General features: G+C 39.7%; 1 protein-coding gene across 1 annotated transcript in view; it reads left to right on the top strand.

The window, feature by feature from the left end:
• Positions 1 to 4,066: 4,066 nt before the first annotated feature.
• Positions 4,067 to 27,492, top strand: part of GUCY2C (guanylate cyclase 2C) — a 93,341-nt gene continuing 69,915 nt past the window's right edge. Inside the window, exons 1-3 of the mRNA XM_049881505.1 lie at positions 4,067 to 4,283; positions 17,130 to 17,242; positions 20,590 to 20,654. Coding sequence (XP_049737462.1) covers positions 4,067 to 4,283; positions 17,130 to 17,242; positions 20,590 to 20,654 — 395 coding nt within the window. The remainder of the gene's footprint in view (positions 4,284 to 17,129; positions 17,243 to 20,589; positions 20,655 to 27,492) is intronic.

Raw genomic sequence — 27,492 nt, 5'->3', positions numbered from 1 at the left:
CAAGAGTTTGCCAGTTTTAAGTTCCCACTAGGATACAATTTGTATGAATGTAGACATTTTTCATTTGTGCTATAACTCCAATGCTGAGAACAGTGCTTGGCATATAGAGTCCTCTGAATAAATAGGTGTTGTATGAATACCATAAGGCATCTTGTCATTGTTGTATGCTGTCAAGTGGATTCCGACTTACAGCTATCCTATGTGACAGAGTAGAACTGCCCCATAGGGTTTCCTAGGCAGCAATCTTTATAGGAGCAGATGGCCGGGTCTTTTCTCCCATGGAGCTGTTGGTGGGTTGGAACTATCAACCTTTTAGTTAGTAGTTGAGCACTTACCCATTGCTCCACCAGGGCTCCTTACCTCAAGGAAAATATCCTTTTGCTTAAATAAATATCTTCACTCAGTTCAGCCACCAGCCCACTAAGCCATTTCGGCTGGCCATTTCTTTCTATGTTTACATGCTCCCAGGCTCACGCCAGCTTGTTAGTCCTCTTTCTCTTCTCATCTCAACTCCTCACTCCCTCCTTCCAGGAGTGCTCCAGGAAACCTAGAAATTGTCTCAATTTATCGTATAAAGCAATTTATATTTCTCTACGGCTTTCTCAGGATGTTTGCATACCCAAACCCATGTGAACGCTTAGTAAAACTGCATAGACTTTAGTTACCAGACCACATTTAAAACAAACACACAAACAAACAGCAACAACCCATCTGGCATTATTTTATCCTGTGCGGATCCGTGGTGGCACGGTGGTTAAGAGCTCAGGCTGCTAACCAAAAAAGATTGGCAGTCGGAATCCATGAGCTGCTCCTTAGAAACCCTATTGAGCAGTCCTACTCTGTCCTGTAGGGTCGCTGTGACTTGGAATCCACTCGATGGCAACAGGTGTGGTTTTTTGGTTTGGTTATGTGAATAGAACCAGTAAATATTTCCTTCATAAGCAGAAAAAAATCAATTAAGGCATGAGTCATTAAGAATTATACATTTATTCCTCAGTTTATTTTATCTCAAAATATATTCACGTTCATTTATTTACCAATCAGTTGATGTCAGGCCAAGGAATTTTCTCTGGCCATGAGCCACCTGATTTGGGGCTCTGAATCAGTGCTTACCACGCCCTTAATGCATCTTCTGTCATATTTAGTTTCTTGCTTTAAGACAATTGCAAAGCACTCTAAGGGCAAAATCTATATAGATTTTTATGTCATTCTCCAGCCTTTTAAAACAGCCTTGCCATAGCAATTTTCTTAGTAATGTATCTTTGTTTAAGATTTCATATTTATTTTATCAGTTTGCATATAAATTTTATCAGATTACTTTTTTTTTCCCACATAACATTTAATTAATGACAGAACTTAATAAATAAAACGGGCAAATTTGCGCACAAGCACAACTGACTCCTGGTCAGTATACAACTTAAAAGGAGGCAGCAGAAGTGCGTGTGTCCACTTCCATCAGCATTCAGTGTGTATTGCAGTTAATCTGTAAGTCTATTAAATCATCAGTTAAGAAATACTTTAGTGTAGCCATTTCCTCTCAAGTAATTCAGATCAGGATCTCTGCCTTTGTGCTTAGTACACAGTTTTCATGTTTTAGTTCCTTTGGTTCCTTGGTAAAGTTCCCTTGGAAAAGCTCATTTGCATCTCCACTGAGATTAGGGGCCAAAGGAGCCCAGAGCTGCTGGGGAGTGAAGAAATGCAGTGTGTTCCTACAGACCCGGGAGCGAGGAGGTGATGGTAGGGAACACACAATAGAGACCCAAAGTGCTGCCTGAGACAAAAAAAAACACAACAGTTGCCCTCCAGTCAACTGGAACTCATAGTGTCACCATGTGTGTCAGAGTAGAACTGTGCTCCACAGGTTTTTCAGTGCCTGGTTTTTCAGAAGTATATTGCCGAACCTTTCTCCTGAGGTACCTCTGAGTAGACTCGAACTCCCAGCCTTAGGTTAAGCAGCCATGCGTGTCAGCCATTTGCATCACCCAGGGACTTCTGCCAAAGACGAAGGCGTGGTGAATGCAGGAAAATTTTCAGCTGCTCTTTCCCTGTGAAGTAGTTCCCCCTTCTTTTCTCAGACCTTTGGAGGATCTTGTGTTGTACTGAAGACTGTCTCTCAAAGTTGCCAACTCAGGTGTTTCATTATTTGCTTTTAACCCTTGAATCTCTCTCAGCAGAACTCCCTTGAATTATGATTTACATGTTTATAGTTTTACAACACAGAGAAGACATGTAATTTGTGTTTTAAAGGATCTGGGAAGGACAGTTATCTTGGTCCCTCATATTTGAAATGCTTCTTCCTGTTTATATGCTATAATCAGAGGATTCCCAGAACCACATCTACCTTCTGTCTTCATATCTAAATGAAAAAAAAAAAAAGCACTTGGCAATTTATCTATCACATCCACCCTCTGACTTGGCTTTCTTTCATACTTAATGATTTCCAGACCGAATTTAAAACAAACACACATACACACAACAACAGGCCTCCTTTAACTCTCATTTGGACCCCAGGAACACCTCCGAACAATCTCCCTGTGCCCACGCCTGTCTCTCTCCAGGACATTCTGCCCATGAAAGGCTGAGTGGTCTTTACAAGACCCATCTCATCATGTCCCTTTCTTGACTCTTAGACTAAAGTCCCAAATCCTTAATGGCTGACAGAAAACTCCATGGGCCGCCCCTGCCTACTCTCCAGCATCCTCTATTGCCAATCGACCCCTAGCTGTCTCCACACCAACCATGCTGAATCTTTTTCAGCTCCTCAGACATGCCATGCTCCTTCCCACCTTTGGGCCTTTGTACAAGCTGTCTGCTCTGCCTGACATGCCCTTCCTATCTGTGAATACAGCTAACTCCTGTTCGTCCTTCAGGGAGCGGCTTAAAGGACATTTTCTGAGGGAAGCGTCCCTGACTGTCTAGAATCAAAAAAAAAGAAAAAAAAATTTTTTTTTCTAGAATAGGTTATGTTAATCACCCATGAGGAGCCCTGTTTGTGCAATGGCTTAGCACTAGGCTCTATTCAAAAGGCTGGCAGTTCCAACCTACCCAGCGACTCTGTGGGAGAAAGACCTGGTGACCTGCTCCTGTAAAGATTACAGCCTAGGAAACACTATGAAGTGGTTCTACTCTGTCACATGGGGTCACTGAGTTGAAATCGATTTGATGGCGCCTAACAAAAAGATTGACAATCATCCATGAGCTTTATAGCACTGTGTACTTTACATCAGAGGAGCCCTAGCAGTGCAGTGGTTAAGCACTCAGGCTGCTAACCAAAAGATTGGAGGTTTGAACCCACCAGTTGCTTCGTGGGAGAAAGATGTGGCAGATTACAGTCTTGGAAACCCTATTATTGGACAGTTCTCCTCTGTCCTATAGGGTCGCTGTGAGTTGGAATTGACAGCAATGGATTTGGTTTTGGATCTTTTGCACTTTATTTCATTGTTGGGTTATTTAGTTATTCATAATTATCTGCTTACTGTTGCCTCCCCCATTAGAATCTTAGTTCCATGTGGGCATACATGTGTCTTGCCAATGCTCAAAACATAGTCAAGTCTCAATTATTTGTTGGTTGAATACACCGAAACACAGGCTCTTACTGGTTAAGGATTCCATTTCGGTGTGTAGCTAAAACCTAAGCACTAATAGTCCATCATATCGGTGCTTTCCTTGGCCCTTCGACCTTTATTTTCCATTTTACCAAGCTTTTTATGTATACAATATACTGCCGTGTTCCTCTTTTTCCCCTTCTCAGTGATGTGTCACAAAGTGATGTATTTTTATTGGGTGAGGCGCAGGTAATCTCCCTGTTTTACAGCTGTGCCCTTTCTGTGAGCAAATACACAAAGTGAACTTTGGTTTATCTCCTACCATAATGTAGCTGCTAATTGCTTAAGGCAGGCTGGATTGCGTGGGCCACGTGAGCAGTGGGGCATGACCAGAAAGGAGCGTGGGGAAGAGTAGACGGAACAACCCAGCGAGAGCCTGTCCAGCTGGAGTTCCTGCCTCCCTGGAAGCCCAGAGCAAAGCGAGTGAGCACAAGGAGAATGGTTCTGAGGTGAGCGAGGTCATGAAGACATCACTGCTGGGCTTGGTTTTGTGGTCGCTGTTCTTCCAGCCCAGGCTGATGGTCTCGGCCTCCCAGATGGTTCGGAATTGCCAAAATGGCAGCTACGAGATCAGCATCCTGATGATGAACAACTCAGCCTTCCCAATGTCCCTGGAATATTTGAAAGAAGTGGTGAATAAAGGATTGGAAATAGTTAGAGGGCGCCTGGAAAGTACTGGTAAGAATACAGAAACAATTCTCCTCCTTCCTGTTACCTACCACCTCTGGGATCAAAGGATTGCTAGCAAAGATTTTCTGTTCTTTGCCTAATCATCCAATATTCTGTAAGGGCCCATCCCACAACTTCTTTCTATTTCAAGGCAGTAGATCCTCCAGTAAAAGGATTTGAGTTTGTGCTGGACTACCAACCTAAAGGTTGGTGGTTCGAACCCACACCACAGAAGAAACCCCTGGCAAGCTGCTTCTGTAAAGATTATATCCAAGAAAGCCCTATGGAACAGTTCTACTCTGTAACACCTGGGGTCGCCATGAGTCAGGACCATCTCAGTGGCAACAGGTTTGGTTTTTGTGGTGAGCCCATTTACAATCCACCCAGCTCTGGGAAAGGCCCTAACCCAGAAAACATCTGGTGTTCACAGCAGTGAAATGTCTCAGATGAAATGGAGTTTATTGCTTAATTTTAGGGAGGCATCATGCTTCTTTCTGCAACTGCTCAGAGGCAGATTTTGTCTTGACATGAAGTCTCACAGGGTTATGAGTTAAGTAGATGAATTAAGGGAGTAAAATCCATATTGACGTGGAATCTTCCTTTGGACCGTTCATCTATCTGTTTCTTCTTTACCTCTCTGGTGGCTGTCATCACCGCATACATTCAATGTAATACATTTGGAATCAAATGCATCATTGCAATCCATTGTATTTTTTAATGATAAAATAACCATCATAACCTTACATAAAATGTGCAAAATAAGGAGAAAAAAATTCACCCATGATATTTTTCAGCCGCCCAGGTGTTTCCAGTCTCTTTTCATATGCTCCTTAGCTTCCTGCTTTCAGAACATGGCTGGTGATCACCACGGCAACGAAACAATTTTGCATCGTTCTGAGTTCACTTCACATTATTCCACAAGTGACTTTCCTATAGCTGCATAGTGTTCACGGTCACCATGTGTATGTATAATATTTCTTTGAGTCGCTATCCCCCCAAATTACCTAACAATTCCCTATTGTAGGATATTTCATTTTTCAATTTCTCATGATTATTTTTTAATACTACAATAAATATTTTCATGTATATAGTTTTTCTCCACTCCCTGAGACTAAATTACCAGAAACAGAATTCCTGAGTCAACGAGTTATATTTAATACATCTTAGTGGTTATTTAAAGGAGCCCTGGTGGCACAGATGGTAAGCACTCGGCTGTTAACCAAAAGGTTGGTGGTTCAAATGCACACAGTAGCTCTGCAGGAGAGAGACCTGGAGATCTACTCCATAAAGATTACACCCCAAGAAAACCTTGTGGAGCAGCGCCACTCTATCACATGGGGTCGCTATGAGTTAGAATCAATTTGACGGCACCCAATGATAACAACAAGAGTGGTTATTTATGGTTTTGAAGATATGTCTTAATTTTTTCTATTTTAAATCATGTACCAATCATAGCAACAGTTCAGGTATGTATAATAACTTTCTTCAGTGCAATATACAAACATTTCTCTAATCCTGTCTGAGACTTGATTCTGATGTAAAAGGATGGATTTGACCTAGAGCTCTAATGGCACTAAAAAGTCATTTAATAAAACCCCCTATTTATGGAAGTGGTGTGGTATAGTGGAAAGAACACTGGATTTGAAGTCTGAGGACCTGGATGGGGGTCCTTGACCCAGAGGTTTCTATCTTTGTGACCCTGGGTGAGTTATGTCCTTAGTCTCTCTAAACTTCAGTTTCCTTACTTATTGAGTATCTGTCATGTGCTAGGTAAATTCTAGAAACAAATTTGTAATTTACCTAAGTAATCTCTTTAATCACCACAATTTGTTAACACTGTTTCACAGTGGAGATTTAATCACATTGCTAGAGTTGTACAGGTTGTCTATTTGAAATGAGATTCAAACCCAGGTCTGTTGGATTCCAAAGACTGTGTCATATTGCCACTGTAAGATCTTTACCAACCATGAACTTCCTTTTTCATTATAATAAGGCAGTGGAGCAAAGTGGTTAGAAGCAGAGGTTTGAAATATGACATATCTTGGTTTATATTCCCACCCCCCCATTTACCAACTCTGTGACCTCAAGCAACTTAACTTTTCTGAGCCTCATTTTCCTTACCTATAAAATTAAGATAAAGAGCATTAGCTCATGTGGATATAATGTGGGTTGAATGAGAAAATTCATATAAACCCCTACCTCTCCCCCATTGCCATCAAGTCGATTCTAACTCATAACGACCCTGTAGGACAGAGTAGAACGGCCCCATAGGGTTTCCAAGGCTGTAATCTTTAAGGGAGCAGACTGCCACATCTTTCTCAGAGCAGCTGGTGGGTTTGAATCACCGACTTTTCAGTCAGCAGCTGAGTGCTTCAACTACTGTACCACCAGGACTCCTCAGTTCATATAAAGTACCTAAATACTGACTACAACCGAGTATGAACTCAATAAATGGTAGTGTTTGTTTTGCTATTTTTGAGGACGTTAATGTTTCTGCTGTTACTATTGTGCTGTTCGTGTTGTTAATAGTACAAGTTACTAGATGTATAAAATATATAGTCAGCGTAGTGTACTGGTTAAGGGCTTGGTCTCTGAACTCATACAATCTAAATTTGAATTCCTGCTTCATCGTTTACTAGTTGAGTGGCATTGGCTGAGTTATTTATTCTAAGTTTCACTCATCTCATTTGTAAAATATAGTTATTCATGGCAAGATTGTTGAGTGGATTAAATAAGTAGAGAGTTTTATAGAGATAGAAGAATAAACGATGATGCCAGATTTGAATTGTTGGAGCAGGTTTTGGGGGAAAGATAGGTTTATGTTCTAAACATTATGTTCCTTGCTGTTTGGAAGCAATTCTCAGAAAATGTATCTAAGGGCTAAATTAAAGAAAACAGAGTTCAAAAGTTATGATAATGTCCAAAAACAAGAGATTGATATTTTTCAAAGAATTTAGGAAAGCTTTGTGGGTCTTAAAGAACAGGTAAGATTTGGTGGAAAACAACATGAAAAAAAAAGAAGTTCCTTCAGTCTGGGGACATCATCTCCTCATGAGCGCATGATCCATGCCTAAGCATACACTTTCCACATCCTCCATGTTCTGTCCTGTGCTGAGAAGGGTTCTTTCCTCAACTCCAGCCCCGAAATAGCAGCTTTTCTTTGGTTCAACCCCATTCACAAAGCCCCAGATGGAAAGGAGAAGATTCTTCAATTTTCCACCCATCCTTCCAGAACTGAGATATGTTGGCAAAGGGAGTGTTGGCAGAGTAGGAATAAGAGGCAGCATTTGGGGCACCTATTTATTTTAAAAGTCAAGCTTTGATTTAAAGTCACAGCACTGCCTGAAAAACGTTAGGTATTTTCTTGAGAAAATGCTTGAGATTTGGGGAGATAACAGGGAAGAAGTTTCCACACCCACCCTACCACCATCAAATTAAAAAAAAAAAGAATAAAATAGTCCACATAACCATAAAATGTTGAAAAGCAGTATGTTATTGTTGTTGTGTGCCGTTGAGTCAATTCTAACTCATGGCAGCCCTATAGGACAGAGTAGAACTGCGCCATAGGGTTTCCTAGGCTGTAATCTTTATGCAGGAGCCCCAGTGGCACAGTAGTTTAGCATTCAGCTGCTAACCAAAAGTTTGGCAGTTTGAATCCACCAGCCGCTCCTTGAAAACCCTATGGGGCAGTTCTTTTCTGTCCTATAGGGTCGCTATGAGTCAGAATCAAGTCAACAACAACAGGTTTGGTTTTGGTAATCTTTATGGGCTCCTTAAAAGGCAACATACTACAATATATTCCACAGAAGCAATTCTCCAATTTTTAGGCCTCAACCTCTTCACAGTCTTAGAAATTATCAGGGATCCCAAAGAATTTTGTCTATGTGCTTATCTTATTGATGTTTACTATATTGGAAATTAAAAATGAGAAGTGTTTTAAATATTTTCTTATTCATCCATTAAAATAACAACCATAAACATTTCATCTGTTAAATAATATATTTTTTTATTAAAAAAACCTATATTTCTCAAACCAAGAAATAATATAATAATAAATAGGTGAGAAGAGTGGTATCAGGTTACATTTTTGCAAATCTCTTTAGTGTCATTGTGATCAGAGATGGCTGGATTCTCATATCTGCTTCTTCATTTGACCTGTTGCAACAGGACATGTCATGTCACCACCAGAAAACTCCGCTATAAGCTTGTGAAAGAATGGGAAAGAAAAGGCAAATCATATTTAATATTGTTATGAAAGTAGTTTTGACTTCATGGATCCCCTGAAAGAGTTTTAGGATCAGGTGTCTGTAGCCCACACTTTGAGAACTGCTGCTCTACAGTATAAACCAAAAACCAAACCCATTGCATTCAAGTTATTTCTATTCATCATAATCCTATAGGACAAGGTAGAGCAGCCCCATAGAGTTTTCAAGGAGCATCTGGTGAATTCGAACTGCCAACCTTTTGGTTAGCAGCTGTAGCACTTAACCACTACACCACGAGGGTTTCCTTCCATAGTATATGGGGACAGATTACCCAATAAGTAAGGTATGCACCTGCTTACTTATGCTTACTTACTCATCTGTAGCACACAATTTCACCTATTTTTCACCATATCTTTCACCCATGTAAAACCGTGCGCTACAGATCAGGAAGTAAGCACAATTAAGCCCGAGTGGAAGTTGCTTACTGTAAGCCTGTGCATGCCTTGCTTACTGGTGAATCGGCCCCTGACAGTATTTAAGTTCTAGAATCAGACGCCTTTATGTTCAAATCCCAGCTCCACCATTTGTTTGCTGTGTACCCCTAAGCAAGTTAATCTTCCACTCTAGAGCTCCATTTTCCCATTTATAATTAGGATAATAAAATATTAATTACCTCATAGGATTCAGGGGAAGATTAAGTGGAGCAATGTGTGTAAAAATCCTTAGGCCAGTGCCAGGCATATAGTAACAGAGATCATCCAGCTCTACTCTGTTAATCATGGATGAGGAACTGGGGCCCCAGGAATGAAGTCATTTATCCAAGGTCAATTCCTCTTCTTCCAGGCCCTGTGCAGGGTTTATACCTGGGTTTTGTTGTGCCAGTCATGGGCCGCCTGGAGCTTAGCACTTTCAAGTGGGTCATCTTTAGTGTTCCTCATGGTGGTAGGAAGGAGCAGAGAGTTCACAGGAGCAGGAGGTAGAGGAGGAGGGGCTAGTTTCCACATTCATATTTGTACTTTGTGGACATCTTCCAGAAACACTGCTCTCATCATGTGCCTGTGTGTTGGCCCCCATTTCACTTCCTGACTCCTCTTGCTGATTTCTAAGACCCTCTCCTGCCCTATTTTCTACTACACCCTGCACGCACTCTCCCATTCCCCAGCGTCTACCTCAGCCTTCCTCATACTGTTCTCCCAGCTTCAGCCACCCTATATTCTCACTACTATTGCAAAAATTAAATTAGGCAAGGAATATAAAGTGCTTAGTACTATGGCTGGCACACAGTTACAGTCAGTTAAGTGTAAGTTGCTACTAGACCCATCAGCGACCTCATCTCTTCTATTAAATCTTCTCTGAGTGGTTGATTACAAGGACCTTGCCTCTTTGGCCAGTACTACTGAATAAAATAAGAAACCCTGGTGGCACAATGATTAAGCTAAGTGAAAGGTCAGCAGTTCAAACCCACAAGCAGTTCCATGGGAGAAAAGGTCTGGTGATCTGCTCCTGTAAAGATTTCAGCCCAGGAAATCCTATGGAGCAGTTCTGCTCTGTCCTATAGGGTCACTATGAGTTGGAATCGACTCCACAGGACACATTAACACCACCAAACAAATACTGACATCTCCTGTTTGAAACTCTTACTGAACAAAGCATCAGAGAATTCTTGAACTAACCAAAACAGCAGTGCACTGCTCCTTTGTTGGTAGTTATCTCTCTGAGGGGGTTACAGGAGTGTAAAAACTCTTCCAGTCTCTAAAAGAACAGGTCCCTACATTTTAAAACATTCTTATTTGGATGTTTAGAAGAACAACAACTTCTGCCTTTGAAGTGCTCTACTCTTTTAAAGACATTAGTGAAAATTATCGTATTTGGCAACCCTTTTTTTTTTATATGTCTTTTTAAAAAAAAAAAACCTATTTTTTTGTCTTTTAAGTGAAAATTTACAAATCAAGTCAGTCTCTCATGCAAAAATTTATATACACCTTGCTATACACTCCTAGTACATACCCATAATGAGACAGCATGCTCCTTCTCTCCACTCCCTATTTTCGTGTCCATTCAGCCAGCTTCTGACCCCCTCTGCTCTCTCATCTCCCCTCCAGACAGGACATGCTAGCATAGTCTCATGTGTCTACTTGATTTGAGAGGCTCACACTTCATCAGTATCATTTTCTATCCCACTGTTCAGTCCAATCCCTGTCTGAACAATTAACTTTGGGAATGGTTCCTGTCTTGGGCTAACAGAAGGTCTGGGGACCATGACTTCCAGGGTCCGTCTAGTCTCAGTCAGACCATTAAGTCTGGTCCTCTTACAAGAATTTGAGGTCTGCATCCTACTGCTCGCCTGCTCCCTCAGGGGTTCTCTGTTTTTTCCCTGTCAGGGCAGTCATTGGTTGTAGCCCAGCACCATCTAGTTCTTCTGGTCTCAGGTTGATGTAGTCTCTGATTTATGTGGTCCTTTCTGTCTCTTGGGCTCGTAATTACCTCGTGTCTTTGGTGTTCTTCATTTTCCTTTGTCCAGGTGGGTTGAGACCAATTGATGCATCTTAGATGGCCACTTGCTAGTGTTTAAAACCCCAGACACCACTCCCTAAAGTGGGATGCAGAATGTTTTCTTAATAGATTTTATTATGCCAATAGACGTAGATGTCCCCTGAAACTATGGTCCCCAAACCCACGCCCCTGCTACTCTGGCCCTCAAAGCATTTGGTTTATTCATGAAACTTCTTTGCTTTTGGTTTAGTACAGTTGTGCTGACCTCCCCTGTACTGCGTGTCGTCTTTCCCTTCACATAAAATAGTTCTTATGTACTACCTAATTAGTAAAAACACCTCTCCCTCCCTCCCTCCCCACTCTTGTAACCATCAAAGAATGTTTTCTTCTCCGTTTAAACTATGTCTTGAGTTCTTATAATAGTGGTCTCATACAATATCTGTCCTTTTGCAACTGACTAATTTCACTCAGCATAATGCCTTCCAGATTCCTCCATGTTATGAAATGTTTCACGGATTCATCATTGTTCTTTATCGATGGGTAGTATTTCTTTGTGTGAATATACCATAATTTATTTATCCATTTATCTGTTGATGGGCACCTTGGTTGCTTCCATCTTTTTGCTGTTGTGAACAGTGCTGCAATAAAATGGGTGTGCATATATCTGTTCGTGTAGAGTATCTCATTTCTCTAGGATATATTCCAAGGAGTGGGATTGCTGGATCGTATGGTAGTTCTATTTCTATTTTTTTAAGGAAGTGCCAAATCGATTTCCAAAGTGGTTGTACCATTTGACATTCCCACCAGCAGTGTCGAAGTGTTCCAATCTCTCCATAGCCTCTCCAACATTTATTATTTTGTGTTTTTTGGATTAATGCCAGCCTTGTTGGAGTGAGATGGAATCTCATTGTAGTTTTGATTTGCATTTCTCTAATGGCTAATGATCGTGAGCATTTCCTCATGTATCTGTTAGCTACCTGAATGTCTTCTTTAGTGAAGTGCCTATTCATATACTTCACCCATTTTTTAATTGGGTTATTTGTCTTTTTGTAGTTGAGTCTTTGCAGTATCATGTAGATTTTTCGAGATCAGATGTTGATTGGAAATGTTATAGCTAAAAACTTTTTCCCAGTCTGTAGGTAGTCTTTTTACTCTTTTGGTGAAGCCTTTAGTTGAGCATAGGTGTTTGATTTTTAGGAGCTCCCAGTTTTGTTTTGTTTTGTTTTGTTTTGTTTTGTTTTTCCCAATTATCTAATTTCTCTTCTGGTGTTTGTGCATTGTTAGTAATGTTTTGTATACTGTTTATACTGGTGTGAGGTATGGATCTTGTTTTTTTTGCAGATGGATATCCAGTTATGCCAACACCATTTGTTAAACAGACTGTCTTTTCCCCATTTAATTGACTTGGAGCCTTTGTCAAATACCAGCTGCTCATATGTGGATGGATTTATGTCTAGATTCTCAATTCTGTTCCATTGGTCTATGTATCTGTTGCTGTACAAGTACCAGGCTGTTTTGACTACTGTGGTGGTATAATATTTTCTAAAATCAGGTAGTGTGAGGCCTCCCACTTTGTTCTTTTTTTTCAGTAATGATTTACTTATCTGGGGCCTCTTTCACTTCCATATGAAGGTGGTGATTTGTTTCTCCATCTCATTGAAAAATGTTGTTGGAATTTGGATCGGAATTGCATTGTATCTATAGATTGCTTTTAGTAGAACAGACATTTTTACAACGTTGAGTCTTCCTGTTCATGAGCAAGTTATGTTTTTCTACTTAAGTAGGTCTCTTTTGGTTTCTTGCAGTAGTGTCTTGTACTTTTCTTTGTATAGATCTTTTACATCTTTGGTTAGATTTATTCCTAAGAATTTTATCTTCTTGGGGGGTACTGTAAATGGCATTGATTTGGTAATTTCCCCTTCAATGTTCTCTTGTTGGTGTAGAAGGATCCAACTGATTTTTGTATGTTTATCTTGTATCCTGGTACTCTGCTGAACTCTTCTATTAGTTTCAGTAGTTTTCTTGAGGACTGTTTAGGATTTTCTGTGTATAAGATCATGTCATCTGCAAAGAGAGATACTTTTACTTCTTCCTTACCAATCTGGGTGCCCTTTATTTCCTTTTCTAGCTTAATTGCTCTGACTAGGACCTCCAGTGCAATGTTGAATAAGAGTGATGATAAAGGGCATCCTTGCCTGGTTCTTGTTCTCCAGGGGAATGCTTTCAGACTCTCTCCATTTAGGATGATGTTGGCTGTTGGCTTTGTATAAATACTCTTTATTATGTTGAGGAATTATCCTTCTATTCCTATTTCGCTGGCAGTGCTTATCATGAATGTGTGTTGGACTTTGTCAAATGCCTTTTCTGCATCAATTGATAAAATCATGTGATTCTTGTCTTTTGTTTTACTTATATGATGGGTTACATTGGTTGTTTTTCTAATGTTGAACCATCCTTGCATATCTGGTATGAATCCTACTTGGTCACGGTGAATTACTTTTTGATATGTTGTTGAATTCTATTGGCTAGAATTTTGTTGAGGATTTTGGCATCTGTGTTCATGAGGGATATAGGTCTGTAATTTTCTTTTTTTGTGGTGTCTGTACCTGGTTTTGGTATCAAGGATATGCTGGCTTCATTGAATGAGTTTGGGAGTATTCCATCCTTTTCTATGCTCTGGAATACCTTTAGTAGTAGTGATGTTACCTCTTCTCTGAAAGTTTGATAGAACTTTCTAGGGAAGCTGTCCAGGCCAGGGCTTTTTTTTTGTTGGGAATTTTTAAATTACCTTTTCAATCTCTTCTTTTGTTATGGGTTTATTTAGTTGTTCTACCTCTGCTTATGTTAGTTTAGGTAGTAGTGTGTTTCTAAAAACTCATCCATTTCTTCTCGGTTTTCAAACTTGTCAGAGTATAATTCTTCTTAGTAATCTGATATGATTCTTTTAATTTTCAGTTGGGTCTGTTGTGATATCACCCATTTCATTTCTTATTTGGATTTTGCTTCCTCTCCTGTTTTTCTTTTCTCAATTTAACTAATGCTTTTTTTTTTTTTTATCAATTTTGTTAATTTTTTCAAAGAACCAGCTTTTGGTCTTAACTCTTTCAATTGTTTTTCTGTTCTCTACTTCATTTAATTCTGCTCTAATTTTTATTATTTGCTTTCTTCTGGAACCTGAGGGTTTCTTTTGTTGCTCTCTTTCTATTTGTTCGAGTCGTAGGGATAATTCGACAGACGTAGTTTTAATTCCACTTTACATGTGAGGAAACCAAGTCAGAGAAATTAATACGGCTTGTGCAAGGACACGTAGAGAAGCTTCCAGACTCCCTGTATAAGGGCTTGCCAAAATAAAGGACGTCTTTGCTTTACAATGAGACTAATTTGTCCTGATTACTTTTTATTGGAAGAAAACCAAAGTGTAAGAGACGGTGCATAGTCAAAATGATTCTGTTATGTTTTTATTCCTTCCAAAACACAGTGCCTAGCAATACCCAGGAATATTACCACCAGTGCTCTTGGTTTAGCTCCATTATCCAAAGATCCCAAGCCAGATGGGCATGGTTCACTCTGGCATTGGAGATAGACCACTGAGGATATGCCGGACATTAGGGCTGGCGTTCTGACCAATAAGACCAGCCACCCTGTGACCAAGCAACAATTTCAAAGAGAAAGACGTTTTTAACCCTTATATTGCTTTCTACAAGGAGAAATTTGTGAGCCAGAGTGAAACTCAATAAAAACTGTCTCTTCTTATTTAGCACACTGATGAACATTTTTTTTAAAACTTATGTATTTGAAAGTAAGAGAGGATATTTTTAAGACACAGAGGGAATTTTCTAGAATTTCCCAACATTACATGTCCTCTTGCCCTGTCTACTGGGAAAGGAAACAGAGAAACTTGTAGTACATTTTCACAAAAAACAGATGATAGAATGTTAATCCCATTCATGTCTTCTTAAAAGTGTTGCCAGCATCTCTCAGACTCTCACGGGGATATCCCACATGCTCTCTCATATACTACTTGCTCTTTGTCCCGAATGGTCCAAGAAAAAAAGGGGCTAAAATTAGTGATAAAGCAGGATTCGTAGAGAACAAGTAGTCTAATCCATTGTGGTTTTTTTTTAAGAGTTCAGTAGATCATTTAGCTGGTAAAAGGCTAAATGATGAATACATGAGTATCAATGTATACATGAGTTTGGATCTGAGATGTCATAACTGCAGCATAGGCTTAAGATAAGACCATCATGGCTTCAATTTCAGACCCCATTATTTACTAGATGTGAGGCTCTGGGATGAACTCCCCAAAAGGGCTTTTCTCTTGTTGTGTTGTTCGGTGCTGTTGAGTTGGTTCTGGCCCATAGTAACCCTACGTACGACAGAGCGAAACACTGTCTGATCCTTTGCCATCCTTATAATCATTATGTTTGAGCCCATTGTTGCAGCCGCCCTCAGTCCATCTCATTGAGGGTCTTCTTCTTTTCCTCTGGCTCCCTACTTTACCAAGCATTATGTCCTTCTCCAGAGCCTGGTCCCTCCTGATAACATGTCCAAGTATGTGAGGTGAAGTCTTGTCATTCTTGCTTCTAATGAGCATTCTGGCTACATTTCTTCTAAGACAGATCTGTTTGAACTTTTCTCTTAGGCTGTGTTTTCTAGAAAACTTTGACTAAGACTAGCTTTTTGTGCTAAAACTATAAATCTAACTCACCGATGTGATAGCTTTTCATTAACAATTGTGACTGCTTTGATAAATATTCTTGGACTGGAATAGCCAACTGTTTGTCAGTCTATTTGGAAGTCTAATGGGCATCTCACATCTGACTTGTCCACCTCTCCCTTGATTCTCCCCATCACTACTGGCAAAACCATTCCTCTCAAATTCTTTCCCAGCTTGGTCAATAACAGTTTCCTTCACCCACTTGCTCAGGCCAAAAATCTTGGAGTTGTTCTTGAGTCCTCTTTTCTCATAATTCACCTCATGTCTGTCAGTATTTTCCTGTTGGCCTTGCCTCTAAAATCCAACATTTTTTTTTCTTCAATTTTTGCTTCCACTACCCTGTATTTAGCCTACTAACTACTTAGCCTCCAAACTAGTATCCCTGCCTCTATTCTTGTCCTCCACACTCTATTCTTCATATTAGAATTCAGAGTTGCCCTTTAAAAATGATGGTCAGAGAATATCATTTCTTTGCTTGAAACCCTCCAAAGACATTCCATCTCAGAATAAATCCAAAGTCCTTTTAAGGCCTCCATGGCCACTCATGATATGGTCCCTTTTAAGCCTTATCTCCTGCCCTTATTACTCCTCATTCATTTTGCCCTAACCACACTGGGATGTTCCTGAAGTTTGTCAAGAGCAATGCTTCCCAGGATTTGTGTCTTTGCTGTTCCCTTTGATTGAGATCTGATACCTGCATGGCTCACTCTCTCATTTCACTCAGATTCCAGCTCCTCCTAAGACTTCCATGACCACACTGTCTGAAATAGTGCCTCTCTTATCTTTTTGTCCGATCCTGCAAACAAAATGTAAGCTCCATGAAAGCAGAAGCTTTTTTTGTTCAACGCTGTGTCACAAGCACCAAGAAGAGGGCCTGGCACATAACAGGAACTTAAATATTTGTTGAATGAATGAATGAATGAAGGTCAGATACCAAGGAAGATTGTGGCCTTGCACTCACTGGCAATAAACAGAACAAGCACCTTGGGAACATGAAAAAACAGGATATCATAATGTCCATGTCTTTGCTTTCCTAATACTGCCATGTAGGAAACTTGCAGAGTTTGGGGTTGTAAAAAGAAGATCAAAAGTTCAGTAAGCATAATGGAAACATTTTAAAACTGGATTGTGGTGATGGTTGCACAACTCTGTATATTTACTAAATACCATTTAACTGTAGACTTAAAATGGGTGAATTTTATGGTGGGTAAATTATACCTCAATAAAGCTGTTTAAAGAGAGAGAAAGAGGTGGTAGGGAAGAGAGAGGAGAGGAGAGAAGTGACTGGGAGTAATACAAGTATTCAGAATGCTATCCCCAGACTTGAAAATGGATATCAATTTTTCCCAGGACTGACTGACAAAAGATAAATCTTATGGCTGTTATAGACAACTGAAAAATAACACTAGTCTTCTATTTTCTCTTACTTCTGGATAACAGGTATAAATGTGACTGTGAATGCTAGCTTTATCTATGCGGATACTTGGATTTATAAGTCAAGCGACTGCCGAAGTAGCACCTGTGAAGGCCTGGACCTACTCAGGAAAATTTCAGTAAGTATTTGCCTTTGTAAAGAGCTCATCCCCTCTCGACACAGAGGATCATCCTGGTGTGAAATGTGAGCATATTTCCATTAGGTGTGTCTTGCCTCATCTCCAGTCATGCAGCTGAATGATTTGAGGGTTTCATCCCCCTAATATTTTCAAAGTGACGAGGGCCCTCTCAGAAGCCATGAAAGTGGGAAGAACCTTAGCTATGCATTGTCTGTACTCTTTCAATGGTATGGAGGGGAATTATTTTTGTTTCAATTGTTTTTAAAACAGAAACCTTGCTGCTGTAGTGTTTAAGAGCTATGGCTTCTAACCAAAAGGTTGACAGTTTGAATCCACCAGGTGCTCCTTGGAAGCTCTATGGGACAGTTCTACTCTGTCCTGCAGGGTTGCTATGAGTTGGAATGGACTCAATGGCAATGGTTTGGGTTTGTTTGTTTTTAAAACATTTTTGTATGTAAAGGCTGGCCTTGTGTGCCTCAAGAAACACCTGAGGTGCCATGTTAAAAAACATATTTCAAGGCCCCACCCCAGAGATCTCTGTTTCAAGTCACCACCATGTATCTGATCATGGATTTATTAATTGCTCAAGGGTTGAATCTGAAACCTAACTGTAAAGTGTAACTGTAATGTCACAAGGTGGAAATGGGAAGAGAAATACTCTTTTTTGTTTCTTCTTTTTTTAACTTTATTGTGCTTTAGGTGAAAGTTTACCATTCAAATTAGTTTCTCATTCAAAAATTTGTACACAAATTATTTTTCAATATTGGTTGCAGGCCCTGCATTGTGTTAGCACTCTCTCCCTTTCCCTTTACATCCCAGACTCCCCATGTCCATTTATTCAGTTTTCCTATCCTTTCTGCCTTCTGGTCTTTGTTTTGGGGCAGGTGTTTGTCATTTGGTCTGGTATACTTGATTGAACTAAGCAGCATATTCCTCATGTGTGTCATTTTCATTTTATAGGCCTATCTAATCTTTTGTTTTGTTTTTCTTTATTTTTCAGCTGCAATGGTTCTTTTTTTTATTATTGTACTTCAGATGAAGATATATAGAACATACTAGCTTCTCATTATACAATTAGTACACATATTGTTTTGTGACATTGGTTACCAACCCCACAACATGTCAACACTCTCCCTTCTTGACCTTGGGTTCCCTATTGCCAGCTTTTCTGTTCCCTCCTGGCTTCTCGTCCTTGCCCCTGGGCAGGTGTGCCCCTTTAGTCTTGCTTTGTTTTATGGGCCTGTCTAATCTTTTGTTGAAGGGTAAACCTCGGGAGTAACTTCATTACTGAGCTAAAAATGTGTCCGGGGGCCATGCTCTCACGGTTTTGCCAGTCTCTGTCAGGCCAGTAAGTCTGGTCTTTTTTTGTGAGTTAGAATTTTGTTTTACATTTTGGGAAGAGAAATATTCTTTTGTCTTTTCTTTCTTTTATTGTGCTTTAGGTGAAGGTTTCAGAGCAAATTAGTTTCTCATTAAACAATTAATACACATATTGTTTTGTGATATTTGTTGCCAATTCCACAACATTTCAACCCTCTCCACTTCTCAACCTTGGCTTCCCCATTACCAGTTTTCCTGTCCTCTCCTACCTTCTCATCCTTACCCCTGCCCTAGTGTGCCCACTTAGTCTCATTTTGTTTTATGGGCCTGTCTAATCTTTGTCTGAAGGGTGAACCTCAGGAATGACTTCAGTACTGAGTTAGAAGGGTTTCCAGGGGCCATAACCTTGGGGTTTCTCTAGCTTCTGTCAGATCAGTAAGTCTGGTTTTTTTTGTTTTTTTTTTTTCTTTATTTTTTGCATTGGAATTTTGTTCTATATTTTTCTCCTGTTATGTCAGGGACTCTCTGTTCTGATCCCTGTCACAGCAGTTAATGGTGGTAGCTGGGCACCATATAGTTGTGCTGAATTCAGTCTGCCAGAGGCTGTGGTAGTTGTGGTCCATTAGACCTTTGGACTAATCTTTCCCTTGTGTCTTTGATTTTCTTCATTCTCCCTTGCTCCGGATGGGATAGGACCAGTGGAGTCAGAAGAGAAGTATTCTTGCCTAGTTTCTCCTCCCAATCCCTAACAGCAAGCAGAGCTTTACAGAGCTAAAGAGTGTTATAACCTGTCTAGAGACAAGTAGCTGTGTAAGACACCCCCTTTACTACAGAAGAAATCCATAAAAAAAAAAAAAAAAGAAATCCATGGGTGGTGCAAATCATTAAGCTCTCAGCTGCTAACTGAAAGGTTGGCAGTTTGAATCCACCCAGAGGCATCTTGGAAAAAAGGCCTTGTGATTACTTCCAAAAAATCAGCCATTGAAATCCCTACTCTGTGTGTCAGTTCCAGTCTGACACATGTGGGATCATCATGAGTTGGAATCAACTTGATGGCAAATTTTTTTTTTTAACTACAGAAACCTAAGAAAATACTCTCAGAGAAGCAGAACATTGGGACTGGAGCCACAGCTTTAAAATTGTAATCAATCACTTCACACCAACCAGATGGGATGCACTCTCGTTAGGAAAAATAGCCAATTAAAGCAGTGATTCTCAATCTTGGGAGGGTAGGAGTGGGCAAGGGTAGTTTAATAAACTCCACTTTCAGACTCTAGGAGCATGTGCTTCTCTCTCTACCTCTACAAAGGAAGGTATAACCTGTTCTCCAAAACCAGGAACGGGATGGTCTATTTGGGCTTCCCTGTGTGAAAGAGTGAAAGAACAAGATCAATAATCACCCAATCTATTGTATTGCATTTTCTTCACTTTAGCTGTGCTTTGGAGCTCTCTTGGAAACCCCGGTGGTGTAGTGGTTAGGAGCTATGGCTCCTAACCAAAAGGTCGGCAGTTCAAATCCACCAGGCACTCCTTGGAAACCCTGTGGGGCAGTTCTACTCTGTCCTATAGGGTCACTATGAGTAGGAATTGACTAGGCAGCAACGGGTTTGATATTTTTGTTTTTGGAGCTCTCTCAAAATCCTAATCTTGCTCCTCTCTTTTTTTCTTTTCTTTTTTTTTTTTTGAAAGCACCTCCAAATCTAGTCTCCCCACAATCTGGCCTACAGATGCTACTACTGTTACAGTCTGCCAATCCCTCTTCTACCCACAGTATGTTCTTCACTTGATAAAGAATCCCGGCTCACCTCAATCAATCACCTCCAGTGGAGCCCTGTTCTCCTCCACCCACAGTACCTCCTGTCTCACACCTCATTCCCTAGTCAGCTTCCCGTTTCAAGACACCATATCTTGCTTCTTTCTGCTCTGCATTCTAACATCTTGGGACTCCCAATTTGTAACCTTCTGAGTGCCTTCCCCTTGTCACTTTGTTCCTGGCCCATTGATTAACTTTTTTTTTTCTGTCACAGAAAGACAAACAGATGGGCTGCGTCCTCATGGGGCCCTCGTGCACATATTCTACCTTCCAAATGTAGTAAGTAGTTTTATTGTTGTTTTAAGACTGCTGTGAATTGAAGTCAAGAAATTACACAGCCACTTAAATGATTTATCAAACATCATTCTAGTCAAGGTAACAAAATCAGGGTGCTGAGTTCCTAGTATTTTGCCATGTCTCTATAACTGCTGTTCTTTTGCCTATGTGATTCTGTCTGTGCTGAGTGTGGGGTAAATAACAGTAGTTCATGTTCAGTCACTAACATCTGAACTTCAGAGGCAGCACAGTGCACAAAATTAGTCAGAGACTTGGCAGGAAATAGGGAAGACAGTGCACTTGGATAATTTGAGAAGTTAAATACAAGAACAAAGTCCCTGAATGGCTAATGTGCTCAGCTGCTCACTGTAAGGTTGGTAGTTTGAGTCCACCCAGAGGCACCTCAGAAGAAACACCTGGTGATCTGCTTCTGAAAAATCAGCCATCGAGAACCCTATGGAACACAGTTCTATTTTGACACACATGAGGTCACTGTAAGTTGGATTTGACTCAATGGCAACCAACAGTAACAGTAGATATGGGCTGAATGTAGGGAAACACAAAGGCTAGTGCAGCACAATAAGGTGCTAACAGGACTCTGTTCTATCTCTCAGTCTAAAAATGTAGGGAAAGTGATAGGTACCTAAGGTTATTTAAGTGTTATGTAAATAACAAAGTAATTTGCACAGTGCCCTTATCATCTTAGCAGAAGCTTTCAATATATTCTGGGATGAAGATAACCTCTGGCTTTGGGAAAGCAACCCACCCTCGTCCCTTCCATTCATTTTACTCAGTGTAATTCTCAAAACTTTTTTTCTGCCAGATCACACCATCTCCAGTCAAATCCCTCTCATTTCACCCACTCAGTCTTCCCCTGAATAAAAGATCACCCTTTGTCAGAGAAGGTTTTGAGATTCCAAAACTCTAAAAGCCATGGAAAAATCAGGATAGGAATCAGCTTTTAAAAATAGAAGATAAGTTTGACTGTGAACTTGCTGAGTTTGAAATGCAAACAGGACACCTAGTAAAATCTTTCAGCAGAGCACCGAAGCAGAAGGGGATGTTGTTTTCCTTCATTTATCAAATACACATTGAATAATCAAGTTTACCAAAAAACCAAAGATAAAGAGAGAATTATAAGAGCAGTGAGGGATAAATGAAAAGTCACCTACAAAGGAGAGCCAGTAAGAATAAGCTCGGACTACTCGGCAGAAACCATGCAGGCAAGAAGGCAATGGGATGATATATTTAAAAAATTGAAGGAAAAAAATTGCCTGCCAAGAATCATGTATCCATCAAAACTGTCTCTTAAATATGAAGGTGAAATTAAGACATTTCCAGATAAACACAAGTTGAGGGAATTCGTAAAAACCAAACCAAAACTACAAGAAATATTAAAGGAAGTTCTTTGGTTGGAAAATCAATAATATCAGGTATCGACCCAAGACTAGAACACTGGGCAGAGCAACCAGAAGTCAACCCAGACAGGGAAATCAAAAAAAAACAAAGCAAGATTATATACAAAAAAAAAAAAAAAAAAAAGCCCAAAACAGGGCAACAGTGATGTTATTATATAAAAGAAGAAAACATTAAAATAATAAAGAGGGACTAAGAAATGTAATCATGTACCTTCCATATGGAGAGGAAGATACGGCGAGACAAAGAAATAAAAGTTAGTTTTAAATTTAGAAACACAGGGGTAAATAATAAGGTAACCACAAAGGAGACAAACTGTTCTACTCAACAAAATAAAACACAAGGGAAAAATACAGACTCAGCAGAAACAAAATCAACAACAACAAATATGAGGAAAGGACAATATGTAAAGAAAATCTACTCAGCACATAAAATCAAGTGGGAAAATGAAACTGTCAACACAGACAGAAAAAAAGACATCAAAATGACAGCACTAAATTCATACCTATCAATAATTACCCTGAATGTAAATGGACTCAATGCACCAATAAAGAGACAGAGAGTGGCAGAATGGGTTAAAAAACAAGATCCGTCTATATGCTGCCTACAAGAGGCAAACCTTAGACTTAGAGACACAAACAAACTAAAACTCAAAGGATGGAAAAAATGTATCAAGCAAACAACAATCAAAAAAGAGCAGGAGTGGCAATATTCATTTCTGACAAAATAGACTTTAAAGTTAAATCCATCAGAAAGGATAAGGAAGGACAGTATATAATGATTAAAGGAACAATACAGCAAGAAGATATAACCATATTAAATATTTATGTACCCAATGACAGGGCTGCAAGATACATAAAACAAACTCTGTCAGCATTGAAAAGTGAGACAGACAGCTCCACAATAAGACTTCAACGCACCACTTTTGGTGACGGACAGAACATCCAGAAAGAAGCTCGATAAAGACATGGAAGATCTAAATGCCACAATCAACCAACTTGACCTCATAGACATATACAGAACACTCCACCCAACAGCAGACAAGTATACTTTCTTTTCTACTCCACATGGAACATTCTCTAGACTAGACCACATATTAGGGCATAAAGCAAACCTTAGCAGAATCCAAAACATCGAAATATTACAAAGCATCTTCTCTGACCACAAGGCCATAAAAGTGGAAATCGATAACAGAAAAAGCAGGGAAAAGAAATCAAACACTTGGAAACTGAACAATACCCTGCTCAAAAAAGACTGGATTATAGAAGACATTAAGGATGGAATAAAGAAATTCAGAGAATCCAATGAGAATGAAAACACTTCCTATCAGAACCTTTGGGACACAGCAAAAGCGGTGCTCAGAGGCCAATTTACATCAATAAACGCACACATCCAAAAAGAAGGAAGGGCCAAAATCAAAGACTTATCCCTACAACTTGAACAAATAGAAAGAGAGCAACAAAAGAAACCCATAGGCACCAGAAGAAAACAAATAATAAAAATTAGAGCTGAACTAAATGAAATAGAAAATAGAAAAACAACTGAAAGAATTAGCAAGACCAAAAGCTGGTTTTTTGAAAAAATCAACAAAATTGATAAACCACTGGCCAAACTGACAAAAGAAAAACAGGAGTGGAAGCAAATAACCCAAATAAGAAATGAGATGGGCGATATTACAAGAGACTCAACTGAAATTAAAAGAATCATATCAGATTACTTTGAAAAACTATACTCAAACAAATTTGAAAACCTAGAAGAAATGGATGAATTCCTAGAAACACACTACCTACCTAAACTAACAAAAACAGAGGCAGAACAGCTAAATAAACCCATAACAAAAGAAGAGATTGAAAAGGTAATCCAAAAAACTCCTAACAAAAAAAAGCCCTGGTCTGGACTGCTTCACTGCAGAGTTCTACCAAACTTTCAGAGAAGAGTTAACATCACTACTACTAAAGGTATTTCAGAGCATAGAAAAGGCCGGGATACTACCAAACTCATTCTATGAAGCCAGCATAACCCTGATACCAAAACCAGGTAAAGACACACAAGAAAAGAAAATTATAAACCTATATCCCTCATGAACGTAGATGCAAAAATCCTCAACAAAATTCTAGCCAATAGAACTCAACAACATATAAAAAAAATAATTCACCATGACCAAGTGGGATTCATACCAGGTATGCAGGGATGGTTCAATGTTAGAAAAACAATTAATGTAATCCACCACATAAATAAAACAAAAGACAAGAATCACATGATTTTATCAATTGATGCAGAAAAGGCATTTGACAAAGTTCAACACTCATGATAAAAACTCTCAGCAAAATAGGAATAGAAGGAAAATTTCTCAACATAATAAAGGGCATTTAAACAAAGCCAACAGCCAACATCACCCTAAATGGAGAGAGCCTGAAAACATTCCCACTGAGATCGGGAACCAGACAAGGATGCCCTTTATCACCACTCTTATTCAACATTGTGCTGGAAGTCCTAGCCAGAGCAATTTGGCTAGATAAAGAAATAAAGGGCATCCAGATTGGCAAGGAAGAAGTAAAAGTATCTCTATTTGCAGATGACATGATCTTATACACAGAAAACCCTAAGGAATCCTCCAGAAAACTACTGAAACTAATAGAAGAGTTGAGCAGAATATCAGGATACAAGAGAAACGTACAATAATCAGTTGAATTCCTCTACACCAACAAAAAGAACATCGAAGAGGAAATCACCAAATCAATGCCATTTACAGTAGCCCCCAAGAAGATAAAATACTTAGGAATAAATCTTACCAGAGATGTAAAAGACACCTACAAAGAAAACTACAGTACACTTTTGAAAAAAACAAAAGAGACATAAGTGGAAGAACATACCTTGCTCGTGGATAGGAAGACTTAACATTATAAAAATCTCTATTCTACCCAAAGTGATCTATACATTTAATGCAATTCCAATCCAAATCCCAACGACATTCTTTAAGGAGATGGAAAAACAAATCAACAACTTCATATGGAAGGGAAAGAGGCCCCGGATAAATAAGGCATTACTGAAAAAGAAGACCAAAGTGGGAGGCCTTACCTTACCTGATTTTAGAACCTATTATACCACCACAGTAGTCAAAACAGCCTGGTACTGGTACAACAACAGATACATGGACCAATGGAACAAAATTGAAAATCCAGACATAAATCCATCCACATATGACCAGTTGATACTTGACAAAGGCCCCAAAACAGTTAAATGAGGAAAAGACAGTCTTTTTAACAAATGGTGCTTGCATAACTGGATATCCACCTGCAAAAAAATGAAACAAGACCCATACCTCACTCCATGAACAAAAAGGAGCGCAAAATGGATCAAAGACCTAAATATAAAATCTAAAATGATACAGATCATGGAAGAAAAAATAGAGACAACGTTAGGAGCCCTAATACATGGCATAAACATTATATAAAACATTATAAAGAATGTAGAAGAAAAACTAGATAACTCGGAGCTCCTAAAAATCAAACACCTATGCTCATCCAAAGACTTCAGCAAAAGAGTAAAAAGATTACCTACAGACTGGGAAAAAGTTTTTAGCTATAACATTTCTGATCAGCGCCTGATCTCTAAAATCTACATGATACTGCAAAAACTCAACTGCAAAAAGACAAATAACCCAATTAAAAAATGGGCAAAAGATATGAATAGACACTTCACTAAAGAAGATATTCAGGTAGCTAACAGATATATGAGGAAATGTTCATGATCATTAGCGATTAGAGAAATGCAGATCAAAACTACAATGAGATTTCATGTCACTCCAACAAGGCTGGCATTAATCCAAAAAACACAAAATAATAAATGTTGCAGAGGATGTGGAGAGATTGGAACACTTCTACACTGCTGGTGGGAATGTCAAATGGTACAACCACTTTGGAAATCGATTTGGCGCTTCCTTGAAAAGCTAGAAACAGAACTACCATACGATCTAGCAATCCCACTCCTTGGAATATATCCTAGAGAAATAAGAGCCTTTACACAAACAGATTTATGCACACCCATGTTTATTGCAGAACTGTTTACAATAGCAAAAACATGGAAGTAACCAAGGTGCCCATCAATGGATGAATGGATAAAGAAATTATGGTATATTCACATCATGGAATACTACGCATCGATAAAGAACAGTGAGGAACCCGTGAAACATTTCATAACATGGAGGAACCTGGAAGGCATTACGCTGAGTGAAATTAGTCAGTTGCAAAAGGACAAATATTGTATAAGACCACTATTATAAGAACTTGAGAAATAGTTTAAACTGAGAAGGAAAAATTCTTTTGTGGTTACAAGAGAGGGGAGGGAGAGAGGGTGGGAGAGGGACATCCACTAATTAGATAGTAGATAAGAACTACTTTAGGTGAAGGGAAAAACAGCACACAATTCAGGGGAGGTCAGTACAATTGGACTAAACCAAAAGCAAAGAAGTTTCCTGAATAAACTGAATGCTTCGAAGGCCAGCATAGCAGGGGCAGGGGTCTGGGGACCATGGTTTCAGGGGACATCTAAGTCAATTGGCATAATAAAATCTATTAAGAAAACATTCTTCATCCCACTTTGAAGAGTGGCATCTGGGGTCTTAAATGCTAGCAAGCAGCCATCTAAGATGCATCAGTTGGTCCCAACCCACCTGGATCAAAGGAGAATGAAGAACACCAAGGACACAAGGCGATTACGAGCCCAAGAGACCGAAAGGGACACATGAACCAGAGACTACATCATCCTGAGACCAGAAGAACCAGATGGTGCCCAGCTACAACCGATGACTGCCCTGACAGGGAACACAACAGAGAACCCCTAAGGGAGTAGGAGAGCAGTGGGATGCAGTCCCCAAATTCTCATAAGACCAGACTTAATGGTCTGACTGAGACTAGAAGGACCCCTGTGGTCATGGCCTCCAGACCTTCTGTTGGCCCAGGACAGGAACCATTCCCGAAGCCAACTCTTCACACATGGATTGGACTGGACAATGGGTTGGAGAAGGATGCTGGTGAGGAGTGAGCTTCTTGGATCAGGTGGACACTTGAGACTATGTTGGCACCTCCTGCCTGGAGGGGAGATGAGAGGGTGGAGGAGGTTAGAAGCTGGCGAAATGAACACGAAAAGAGAGAGTGGAGGGAGAGAGCAGGCTGTCTCATTAGGGGGAGAGTAATTGGGAGTGTGTAGCAAGGTGTATACTCAAGGTCATATTTTGGCTCTCATGAATTTAGAGACCATCTGAAGAATAGATCTGATGCATTGAACACTAGTGACCGAAGACCAGACAAGTTGTGGAATGACATCAAGGACATCATCCATGAAGAAAGCAAGAGGTCACTGAAAAGACAGCAAAGAAAGAAAAGACCAAGATAGATGTCAGAGGAGACTCTGAAACTTGCTTTTG

This window comes from Elephas maximus, chromosome 4 (assembly GCF_024166365.1).
Source record: "Elephas maximus indicus isolate mEleMax1 chromosome 4, mEleMax1 primary haplotype, whole genome shotgun sequence".
NCBI classification, from domain to species: Eukaryota; Metazoa; Chordata; class Mammalia; order Proboscidea; family Elephantidae; genus Elephas; species Elephas maximus.
Note: the sequence above shows the minus strand (reverse complement) of the source record. Positions and strands in the feature narration are given on the sequence as shown.